This window comes from Rhinatrema bivittatum, chromosome 1 (assembly GCF_901001135.1).
Source record: "Rhinatrema bivittatum chromosome 1, aRhiBiv1.1, whole genome shotgun sequence".
Classification (NCBI taxonomy): domain Eukaryota; kingdom Metazoa; phylum Chordata; class Amphibia; order Gymnophiona; family Rhinatrematidae; genus Rhinatrema; species Rhinatrema bivittatum.
Window position 1 is genome coordinate 835,234,730 of NC_042615.1, and position 12,720 is coordinate 835,247,449.

The 12,720-nt window shown below is 47.0% G+C and overlaps 1 protein-coding gene across 1 annotated transcript in view; it reads left to right on the plus strand.

Annotated features, from left to right (window-relative positions):
- LOC115079620 (talin-1-like) overlaps positions 1-12,720 on the plus strand; it is a 480,705-nt gene that overhangs the window by 335,075 nt on the left and 132,910 nt on the right. The window contains 3 exon segments of the mRNA XM_029583330.1: positions 4,392-4,511; positions 8,625-8,771; positions 11,003-11,169. Coding sequence (XP_029439190.1) covers positions 4,392-4,511; positions 8,625-8,771; positions 11,003-11,169 — 434 coding nt within the window.

Sequence of the window (12,720 nt, forward strand, 5' to 3'; positions counted from 1 at the left end):
AAAACGAAATTATCAGGTAAGTAATTTCTCCATTTAAATTTTCTTCCAGTTTCATGGCATTCTCCCTAGTCCTAGTACTAATTGATTCAGTAAATAATCATTCCTACTAACTTGTTCCACTCCACACATAATTTTATAAACCTCTGTCTTATCCCCTTTGTCGTCTCTTTTCCAAGCTGAAGAGCCCTAACCTGTTTAGTAGGGATATGCATTCATTTTAAACGAATGCGAAAAATGTAACAAATGAGGACATTTTCAGTTTATATGAATAAGTACCAAAAATAGGTTTCACACAAAAATATCCAAAAGTTTTCATGTTTTTTTGTATTTACTTAACAATAATTATTGCCTTCAGTGGGACTAGACTTTGGCCTAGTCCCATCCCCGAGACCGAGTTTCAGTCACTGAGGTGGCTTGGGTCCAACATTGGGGACCAGTCCAAGACTGGGTCCCAGTCACTGAGGCCTAGACCTGAAATCTAAGTCCAGGTCCAATGCCGGGTCCTGGTCTGAAGATGGGGCCCAGGCCTAGGTCAAGGAAGGAAGGTACCACATTAACGTCACTGAAATGTGTCCTCCACGTGGAGGAAATAATTTTTAGTTGTCGGATTAAGAAAGGTGTCTGAACGCTTTCTTCTTGGCCTCCAGTCTTGTGCCTGGGCCTATACTTGGGTCTTGCCCTAGACCCAGCCTTTTCAACCGGGACCCGGCTTCAGCATTGGAACCTGGCCTCATTGCACCCAAGCCTAGGCCTAGACCTCAGACTTAGGTTTGGGCCTTGCTGACCGTAACCGAGGGTCTGACTGGCCCTGACATCAAGCCTAGGACCCAACCTTGGGTCAGGCCTAAGCCTGTACCTCAACATTGGAGCCTGGCCTCATTGCACCCAAGCCTAGGCCCAGACCTCAGACTTAGGTTTGGGCCTTGCTGACCGTAACCGAGGGTCTGACTGGCCCTGGCATCAAGCGTAGGACCCAACCTTGGGTCAGGCCTAAGCCTGTTCCTCAACATTGGAACCTGGCCTCATTGCACCCAAGCCTAGGCCCAGACCTCAGACGTAGGTTTGGGCCTCAGTGACTGTAACAGAGTGTCTGGCTGGCCCTGACATCAAGCCTAGGACCCAACCTTGGGTCAGGCCTCAGCCTGTTCCTCAACATTGGAACCTGGCCTCATTGCACCCAAGCCTAGGCCCAGACCTCAGACTTAGGTTTGGGCCTTGGTGACCGTAACCGAGGGTCTTGGCTGGCCCTGACATCAAGCCTAGGACCCAACCTTGGGTCAGGCCTCAGCCTGTTCCTCAACATTGGAGCCTGGCCTCATTGCACCTAAGCCTAGGCCTAGACCTCAGACTTAGGTTTGGGCCTTGGTGACCGTAACCGAGGGTCTTGGCTGGCCCTGACATCAAGCCTAGGACCCAACCTTGGGTCAGGCCTCAGCCTGTTCCTCAACATTGGAGCCTGGCCTCATTGCACCTAAGCCTAGGCCTAGACCTCAGACTTAGGTTTGGGCCTTGCTGACCGTAACCGAGGGTCTTGGCTGGCCCTGACATCAAGCCTAGGACCCAACCTTGGGTCAGGCCTCAGCCTGTTCCTCAACATTGGAGCCGGGACTCAGTGTCAGACCCTGAGTGTAGGCCTTGGTATCCAGCACCTGGCCCCTTTTTTCTTTTACTGTAAAATCAATGGGGTCTTGATTAGTACAAAAAATGAGTGAAACAAATTAACTATTTTTTGTTTGTTTTTAAACCAATGAAACAAATTGAGGTGCCCCCAAAACGAATTAACCGAACTGAATTTTGTCTCTCTGCACATCCCTACTCTGCAGCCTCTCTCCGTCACAGGGCCGTTGCATGCATTTCTGCTTCTCTCCTCTGTACCTTTCCTGCTAAGAGCCTGTGTCTTTTGAGATGGGCTGAACAGATCTGCAGTCAGTGCTCAGCCTTCGGTTGCACCATGGATTTATACACAGGCATCATTATGTTCTCTGTTTTATTCTCCATTCCCTTCTGTATAAATCCTAACATGCTGTTTGTTTTTTGATTGCCACTGTACTTGAGTAAGTGGGCTTGTGAAGATTGCTACAATGTGGGGCGGATTTTCAGAGCCCTGCTCGCCTAAATCCGCCCAAATCCGGGCGGATTTAGGCGAGCAGGGCCCTGCGCGCCGGTATGCCTACATTCAAAGAGGCCTACCCCGGGACTCGCGTAAGTCCCGGGGTTTTTGGAGGGGGGCGTGTCGGGGGCGTGTCGGGGGCGGGCCCGGTTGTCGCGGCGTTTCGGGGGCGTGTCGGCAGCGTTTTGGGGGCGGGTACGGGGGCGAGGCTACGGCCCGGGGCGGTCCGGGGGTGTGGCCGCGCCCTCCGTGCCCGCCCCCAGGTCGCGTCCAGGCGCGCAGGAGGCCCGCTGGCGCGCAGGGATTTACTTCTCCCTCCGGGAGGCGTAAATCCCCGGAGAAAGGTAAGGGGGGGTGTAGACAGGGCCGGGCGGGTGGGTTAGGTAGAGGAAGGGAGGGGATGGTGAGGGGAGGGCGTTAAAGGATTCCCTCCAAGGCCGCTCCGATTTCGGAGCGGCCTTGGAGGGAACGGGGGTAGGCTGCGCGGCTCGGCGCGCGCCGGCTATACAAAATCAATAGCCTTGCGCGCGCCGATCCAGGATTTTAGTAGATACGCGCGGCTCCGCGCGTATCTACTAAAATCCCGCGTACTTTTGCTTGAGTCTGATGCGCCAGCAAAAGTAGGCCAAATCGCGCTGTTTAAAAATCTACCCCTGTGTGTCATTGAATTGTCCATAGGAATTACTCACTTAAGTGCACTTTACTTAAGTAAATGGCTTTTGAAATTTGCTGCGATAGTAAGTAACATTACTTATAAAACAAATGTATAAGTCCTTTCAAAATTACCTCCTAGGTGAGGATCTCAATGTATTATCCACAATGACTCAGGGTGGTAACTCCTAATGTGAAGCCCAGCATTGTGTATGCCTAGTTAGGTTTATTTTTTTCCTACATGGATAGGATAATGTGGTTGCCATGTAAATCCATTTGAATGCATGAAAGTAAAGGTTAACAAGAAAACAGTCTTTAAAATTATGCAATGGGATTGGACTAACAATATATTTCTTGACCAGTTTTCAGGAACTGACACTTCCTGAAGTCTGAATAGAATCTGCTTCTAAATCTTAAACACCGGAGGGCTGATATTCAGCTGCTATCTGGCTGCACAAGTCAGCGGAGAGACTCAGTCCTTCACTTAATCTGCTAAGCTGGATAACGCTGAATATCAGCGTTTATCCCACTAAGTTAGCAGGACAGGTAGCTACACCCCACAATATGCCTGTCCCACCCCTCACTTATCCGGCGAAGCGGCAGCCACAGACTGCCCCCAAATATTCAAATGATGCCACTTAGCCAGCTAAGTGGTGCTGAATCTCAGGCCCTGGCTCGCTCTGGTTGTTGCTTTGTTGATTTTAACTATTTTTTTTCAATGATACATAAATCTCCTGAAGCCTTTTATCTTATCTGTGTATTGCATGGAGCAGGAGCTATCTCTAATAGATATATATCCATGTAAAAACCATATATATATCCATATAAAAACCATATATCCATATATAAACCATCAGAGAAGTCTACAAAGGTTCACTGACTGTTCCCCCATCTAAATCCACACACCATATTGCTCTCAGAGACCGGGCCTTCTCTACAGCGGGCCCTGCTCTTTGGAATACCTTACCACCGGATCTTAGACTTGAACCCTGCCTATTAACTTTCAGAAAAAGGCTCAAGACCTGGCTATTTAAACAAGTCTTTCCCGAGTCTAATAGCCAGGGGGAGATCCTACGGCAGGGAGAGAACCTACGGTAATACCCATGGAGAGACCTTACTGCACAATTGAGAGACACTTCTGCACAATGTAAATAATTTCCATTAAGGGACTTTACGGCACAATGTAAATAAGCTACCTCTGTAAAGATTATATAATTCTTGTCTTTCCCTGTCTCCTTCCTCCTTCCCCAGTTTCAACAACCTTGTTATATTGTAACTTTTTACTTCCTTGGCACTGGTTAAAAGAACAAAGTTATTGCACCCCTTGTTATCTGATATGATTGTATCATGAATGCCGGTACAGAGAAGCGTTAAATAAATAAAAATAAATAAAATGTATACAGCACTGAATCACACCCTGACAATGATTTATTTATGTATTTATTTTTAATTTGTATATACCGATGTTCCTGTAAAGAATACAAATCGCACCGGTTTACAATGATAAGTAATAGTCCCCAGAGCTTCCATCCGAAAGCTTGAAGAGCCCATAGCTATGTCCTGAGCACTGAGCACTCCTGGAAACCTTCTTCTTCTTCTCTCCTTTTTCAACTTTAACCTTTCCTTCCAGGTCACCAAATCTACCACAAATCCAGATGAACTGGGCACATTAGCCAATCAGCTCACCAACGACTACGGACAGCTGGCACAGCAAGCCAAGCCAGCTGCAATTACAGCCGAAAATGAGGAGGTGAGACCATGGGAAATGTTTTCAAGAAAGCAGTCCTGCATCTTCAGGTGGATAACAGCATTTGTTTTGATTGAAAGTTGTGATTCTGGATCTTTACACTGAAAACCGTAAGTCCATATTCAAAAGGTTTGTGCAATAAAGTTCAGGACTTAGCTGGTCAAACCGCTAGATGTAAAAATCACGCTGCGCTGACCACTTCTAATTTATCTATGTAAGTGTTTAGACAGCTAAAATTTCCCAAATAAATCATGTTGAAGGGCTGTCCTAAACTTAGCTGGATAAGCTTACCTGGATGACTTTGGATTTAAGCAGGCTTCTTCAGCACTGCAGCTCTGCTGCTGAATATCCATTTCAACTTAACCAGACAACCCGTGGCTCAATGTGTACTTCTGTTTGTCTGGGTAAGAGTACTGGTGCTGTGGCACTGGCTTGAGGAAAGGGTATCGTTTGGATCCTTGTGCAGAGGACATGGCATCTTCGGATTGAGAGTAGCCACCTTGGAACTGCTGAGGTCAGACCTATTCTGTGACGCACGGAGCATTTCCTTTCTGCCAGTGCTGCTTTCTGTGACTTGGGCAACTCATTTTATCTCCCACTACCTCAGTACCCACTCAGGGATTAGAACTTACGAACCGCCATACTGAGTCAGAACAAGAGTCCATCAAGCCTAGCATCCTGTTTCCAACATTGGCCAATCCAAGTCACAAGTACCTGGCAGGATTTCAAATAGTAGATAGATCCCATGTTGTTTATCCCATAAATAAATAAACCCCAGGAAAATCGGTGACTTTCCCCAAGTCTACCCAAGTTCTGGACTGGAAATCGATAAATTTAGGACTGCAGTTCGTTTGCCAAGATTTAGGTTCCTAAGTTAGGTACCCAGTGCTGAAAATCAGTGCTAATTTTTTTCTCCCACCCAACTACACCCCTGTAACTACTACTTTTTAGGAACCTAAATTAAGGTTTCTTGTGAGAATAGCAAACTGCATATAGGCACTTAGCCCTAATCAGTTATCCCTAAGATTGGGGTTAGTGGTGCTGGGAAGACGATTGTGTGTTTCTGGGATTGAGATTAGAGGTTCTGGGTTGTTCGGTTGAGGACATGATGACCCTAGGATTGATATTAGTTGATTCTCCTAGGACAAGCAGGATGGTAGTTCTCACACATGGGTGACATCATTGGATGGAGCCCAACATAGAAAACTTATGTAATGTTTCTGGAACTTTGACTAGGCACACTGAGCATGCCCTATACCATGCGTCCAGGCGGAGCTTTTGCCATGCGGTAAATTGAGCTTGTGGCTTTTTTCCAAGGCAATTTCAAAAGAATTTTTCCACCAATAATTTTTATTTTTTTTAGTGTTTCCTTCGACGCGGGTCCCTCTTCGATTCCTCTTAGCCACTCAGTCAGATTTTTCGGCAGTTTAATAAGTTTATTTTCGTTTCCGTGCCCACTGGCGTCGATCACCTGCTGTCATCACCTGTCATTTTTTCTCTCTGTGTTCGTTTTGGTATGGCCTCATCCATTTTCCATCGATGCCCCCAGTGCCCAAGGACTATGTCCATCACGGACCCACACAATGTGTGTATCCTGTGCCTGGGGGCATCGCATGTCATCTGGGGTTGCCACTTGCGCAACCAGATGACCCCGAAGGGGCGTCACTTGACTCGATAAGGTGGAGAAGCTCTTTGGCTCGAAAGAGTTTGAGCTATTGACATTGGCATAGGGGGCATCAGCACCAAAGGACCTTGGAGCCACACCGAGCCATCGACATCGGCGGGGTCCATTGGCCCTGTTGATGCTGCCAGCAGATTGGGGCACCAGGGACCAGCCCATGTTGGTCTCTTTCAGGTGGAAGACGTCTGGTTCATCGACCTTGGTACTGGGGAAAGATCGGGCCGAGCATTGAGTAAAGCCAAGGAAGCATCGGCTTCGCTCACCTTAGATGCACGGTACCGTCCCATGGAATGGTACTCAGGGCCATGTATCTGGCCAGAATGGAGAACATGATAGTGGACAGACTTGAGTGGGGCCTTCAGACCCCACGAGTGGTCACTGGATCAGAGGGTGGTGAATCAAATCTTCCACCTTTGGGGAAACCCAAATGTGGACTTGTTCGCATCCCCCTGTATCAGAAAGGAGACTCAGTTCTGCTGTCTGTACAAGTCAGATGGCGAGCCAGCCTTGGATGTCTTTGCTCGCCATTGGGGAAAGAGTCTTCTTTATGCATATCCTCTGGTGACGACGACTCTCCTGAAGCTTTGAGAGGACCGAGGGACTGTGATCCTCATTGCCCCTCATTGGCCGAGACAGATCTGGTTTCCATTCCTTCGAGAGTTGTCCTTCCAGAGACTGATCAGTCTGGGGACTTCCCCAGATCTCATCATGCAAGATCAGGGCAGGCTGCGGCATCCCAACCTCCAGGCCCTTTGCTCACAGCCTTGAGAGGCTGATCCTGCAGCCGCTTGATCTTTCAGAAGTGATGTCTCAGATCCTATTGGCTTCTAGAAAGCCTTCCACTAGAAAGCATTATGGGTTGAACTGTAGGAGGTTTTCCGTGTGGTGAGAGCAGAAGGCCCTAAATCTGTTCTCCTGCCCCACACAAAAACTGCTTGATTACCTTCTACACCTATCGGAGGCTGGCTTGAGAACCAACTCCGTTAGAGTTCATCTAACTGCAGTTGGCGCATGCCACCAAGGTGTAGATGGTACACCCATCTCTGTACAGCCTATAGTTGTATGCTTTATGCAGGGCCTGCTTCAGCTGAAGCCTCCCCTATGGCCTCCTGCTGGTCTTGGGACCTCAACATAGTGCTAGCTCAGCTAAAGTTCCCTTTGAGCCGCTTCGCTCCTGTGACCTGATGTACCTGACCTGGAAGGTCATATTTTTAGTGATGGTCACTTCAGTGTGCAGGGTCAGCGAGCTCCAGGTCTTAGTGACTTATCCACCTTATACCAAGTTTTATCGTGACAGGGTGGTCTTGAATACACACCCTGAGTTCCTGCCTAAAATGGTGACAGATTTCCATCTTAACTAGTTAATCATCCTGCCAACATTCTTTCCCAGACCCCATTCGCACCAAGGCGAACGAGCACTGCACAGTTTGGATTGCAAGAGAGCCTTAGACTTCTACCTGGAGCGGACAGAAGCCCATAGACAAATCCACCCAACTTTTAATTTCTTATGACAGAAATAGATTGGGAGTTGCCGATGCCAAACCGACACTATCCAATTAGCCAGCAGACTGCATCTCATTCTGTTATGCCCAGGGAAACTGCATCTTGGGGGTCAAGTCAAGGCTCATTCTGTCAAAGCCATGGCAACATTGGTGGCCCACTTGCGAGCGGTTCCATTGAAGTTCTGTAGGGCTGCAACTTGGAGTTCTTTCCACACATTTGCATCTCACTACTGTCTGGATAGGGATGGCCAACATGACAGTAGGTTTGGCCAGTCTGTCCTTTGGAATATCTTTGAGATGTAGAACCTAGCTCTCCCTACCTAGGGCCCATTGTTTGGGTTAAGACTGTCTCCACTTCTGTTACCAACAGCACTGTAGTTGTTGTGCCCGTTGGTCCCCTTTTGTGCTGGGGAGCAGCTATAGCTAAGGATTCACCCATGAAGACTACCATCCTGCTTGTCCTATGAGAAAGCAGTGTTGCATATTTGTAACAGATGTTCTCCTAGGACAGCAGGATGTTAGTCCTCACAAAACCCGCCCACCATCCTGCAGAGTTGGGTTTTTCTTATTTTTTTTGTTTTAACTTTTATCGTAATTCTAATTTATGAGACTGTAGAGGGTCCCTGCGTGAAGGCATGGGTTAGGGCATGCTGGGCATGCTCAATGAGCCTAGTCAAAGTTCTAGTAACTTTGACATAAACTTTCCATGCCAGGCTCCATCCGATGATGTCACCCATGTGTGAGGACTGACATTCTGCTGCCCTCCAAGAGCACCTGTTATAGGTAAGCAACTCTGCTTTACTGAGTTAAGGACACAGAGTCCATCCTTGAGTTAGGGGCTACCAGTTTTTGGTGCCTGGTTGAGGACAGTTCATGGATTGATTGCATTCCTATATGTTCTGCTATTGGTTACACTTTGGTGTTTTTTCCTAGATTGGATTACATATTAAGAACAGAGTTCAGGAACTGGGACATGGCTGTGCCGCATTAGTGACAAAGGCTGGGGCCTTACAGTGCAGCCCCAATGATACCTACACCAAGAAGGAGTTGATAGAGTGTGCCCGCAGGGTGTCTGAGAAGGTAACAACTGAACCTCTGTCCTCAGTCTGGGACAGAGAGCATCCAGCATGCCTCGGTGTATTCATTCCTAAAGGATACACATTTTCACACACACACCCTCATACAGTGACCAACAGTCTCCTGTACATAAATCCCCACTATATAAACTCACTAATACTGTCTCTTATATTGTGACTGGCCTATTCCTATGTGAATCTGTCCCCAAAATATGCCCTCACCGATACTGTTTCTCATATTGCGACAAGCCTAATACTATGTGAATCCATCCCCTCCATAAGCACTCACTGATACTTCTATCATATTGTGACAGGACTACTCCTGTGTGAATCCATCCCCACCATATGCACTCACTGATACTTCTATCATATTGTGATAGGACTACTCCTGTGTGAATCCATCCCCACCGTATGCACTCACTGATATTTCTCTCATATTGTGATAGGATTACTCCTATGTGACTCCATCCCCACCATATGCACTCACTGATATTTCTCTCATATTGTGACAACACTACTCCTATGTGAATCCATCCCCACCATATGCACTCACTGATACTTCTATCATATTGTGACAGGACTACTCCTGTGTGAATCCATCCCCACCATATGCACTCACTGATACTTCTCTCATATTGTGACAGGACTACTCCTATGTGAATCCATCCCCACCATATACACTCACTGATACTTCTCTCATATTGTGACAGGACTACTCCTGTGTGAATCCATCCCCACCATATGCACTCACTGATATTTCTATCATATTGTGACAGGACTACTCCTATGTGAATCCATCCCCACCATATGCACTCACTGATACTTCTCTCATATTGTGACAGGACTACTCCTGTGTGAATCCATCCCCACCATATGCACTCACTGATACTTCTCTCATATTGTGACAGGACTACTCCTATGTGAATCCGTCCCCACCATATGCACTCACTGATATTTCTCTCATATTGTGATAGGGTTACTCCTATGTGAATCCATCCCCACCATATACACTCACTGATACTTCTATCATATTGTGACAGCACTACTCCTATGTGAATCCATCCCCACCATATACACTCACTGATACTTCTATCATATTGTGACAGCACTACTCCTATGTGAATCCATCCCCACCATATGCACTCACTGATATTTCTCTCATATTGTGACAGGACTACTCCTATGTGAATCCATCCCCACCATATGCACTCACTGATATTTCTCTCATATTGTGATAGGGTTACTCCTATGTGAATCCATCCCCACCATATACACTCACTGATACTTCTATCATATTGTGACAGCACTACTCCTATGTGAATCCATCCCCACCATATGCACTCACTGATATTTCTCTCATAATGTGACAGCACTACTCCTATGTGAATCCATCCCCACCATATGCACTCACTGATATTTCTCTCATATTGTGACAGCACTACTCCTATGTGAATCCATCCCCACCATATGCACTCACTGATATTTCTCTCATAATGTGACAGGACTACTCCTATGTGAATCCATCCACACCATATGCACTCACTGATATTTCTCTCATATTGTGACAGCACTACTCCTATGTGAATCCATCCCCACCATATGCACTCACTGATATTTCTCTCATATTGTGATAGGGTTACTCCTATGTGAATCCATCCCCACCATATACACTCACTGATACTTCTATCATATTGTGACAGCACTACTCCTATGTGAATCCATCCCCACCATATGCACTCACTGATATTTCTCTCATATTGTGACAGCACTACTCCTATGTGAATCCATCCCCACCATATGCACTCACTGATATTTCTCTCATAATGTGACAGGACTACTCCTATGTGAATCCATCCACACCATATGCACTCACTGATATTTCTCTTATATTGTGACAGCACTACTCCTATGTGAATCCATCCCCACCATATGCACTCACTGATATTTCTCTCATAATGTGACAGGACTACTCCTATGTGAATCCATCCACACCATATGCACTCACTGATATTTCTCTCATATTGTGACAGGACTACTCCTATGTGAATCCATCCCCACCATATACACTCACTGATACTTCTATCATGGTGCATCAGATAGAATTCTGCTAATCTAACACATCTCTGTATATTCTCACGCTTCTCGTCTCTTGCAACCACTTTTGCCTTGTACAGTGTGACTTTATTTGTTGGTATTTGAGTGTTTCTGTTCTTTTTTGTGTTTTTCTGTACACAGGTTTCCCACGTGTTAGCTGCCTTACAGGCTGGTAACCGTGGCACACAGGCATGCATTACTGCTGCCAGTGCCGTATCTGGAATCATTGCTGACCTCGATACCACCATCATGTTTGCCACAGCCGGCACGCTGAACCGGGAGAATGCTGAGACGTTTGCTGATCACAGGTAGTGTACCTCCACATATCTCACTCTCCCTTCTCAAAGAAAGAAGATAACTGTCTTTACGTGGCATTTCTGTTGGGAATGTTGGGGGGAATGAGGTGCCGTTCATTCTTCATTTATAAACAGGACTGAATTACCCATGATGCGTGGGGTGACATCATCTGACTGCACCGTTTATAGAGCTTTCAGTCTACTGAGCATGTGCAGGAGTTCCCACATGCGCACTGCCTCATGAGCAACTCAGTCTTTATGTCCGAGCATCCAAATGGATGCGTACCCTCTTTCTTTCCTGTTCATACCCAGATTTGTCCAGACAAGTGGGTTTTGCATCCCTACCAGCAGATGGAGGCAGAGAACAAAAAGCTTTGAGTCATTGCTGCATAACTGAGAGTTCCACCTGCAGTCTCTCAGTATTTCTGTCTCCAGCAGATGATAGAGGTACAAACCTGCAGTATGACAAAAAAAAGAGTAAAAGGTTAGAGAGACAAGGGATTCAGAGGCTCCTTGAGGTTTTAGACTCCTTCGTGGACCATCCCTCAGGTGGAGCCGGGCAACCAGGGAATTTGGGGAACCTCTGGCTGAAGGTCCTGATAGCCAGGAGACTGGCTCCCTTGTGCCCTCCGAAGTCTCCGTCTGCGAGCAGCCAGTTCCTGAAGTGAAGTACCCTTTATTGTTTTTCTTTTTTTGTATTAACTTTTGTTCACAAAAAAAAAAGTTTGATCTTGTAAAGCAGTAACTTCAGCCAGGGCTCGACCATTGAGGGTGGCGCCTTTGACTGCGGGAGCGGTCAGTGCTGGCAGGAACAGAGAGTGCCTTGGGGTTGTTCCTTCGCTCCGGGGGGGGGGGAGTCGAATGACAGTCTGCTTGGACAGTGGATTGAAGATCTGGAAGGTTTTTCTCCAGTGTTTGCGGTTCCCCTACATAAGGCCTCCTTGGCGAAGAAAGGAGTGGGGAGAAAACATTCCAAAGGAGCAGCCGCATCACTCTTCAAAAAGGCCTAAGGCGGTGACTTCAGGTGGTTCCGGACGACATCTGCAGGTCCAGAGGTCGATACAGATGAGTTGGGAGATTCTGAGGATTTCCAGGAGGATCCACCAGAGCCGCGGGCAGCAGAACCAGCTGCAGATGCGGCCCTAAATGCAGATCCAGATGCTCACAATCCGGATGACTTCCCGGTTTCTATGACCCTCTGGTGGTCCATCTGTTTAAAAAGGTGGAATTGCGGTACTCTCTTCCTTGCACCAGGATAAAACACTTATGGAACACTATTGTGAAGCAATTGATACAAAGAAAGATATGATTTCTAAGTTGTATGCTTTATTGCTGGGTAGAGAGCTCCAACCTTTTCCGCATGTCAAACATTGGGAGGCAGACCTGGGACGTGCATTGAGGGCGGACGAATGGGACCAGATTTATTTAACTGCTCGGAAGTGCTCTGTCTCTGCCTCTTTGCAAGAAAATTGCTATAAGTTACTTACCCGTTGGTATCTGACCCCACACACCTTACACCAGAGATATGCCCATATGAGTGCCCTGTATTGGAGAGGTTGCGGA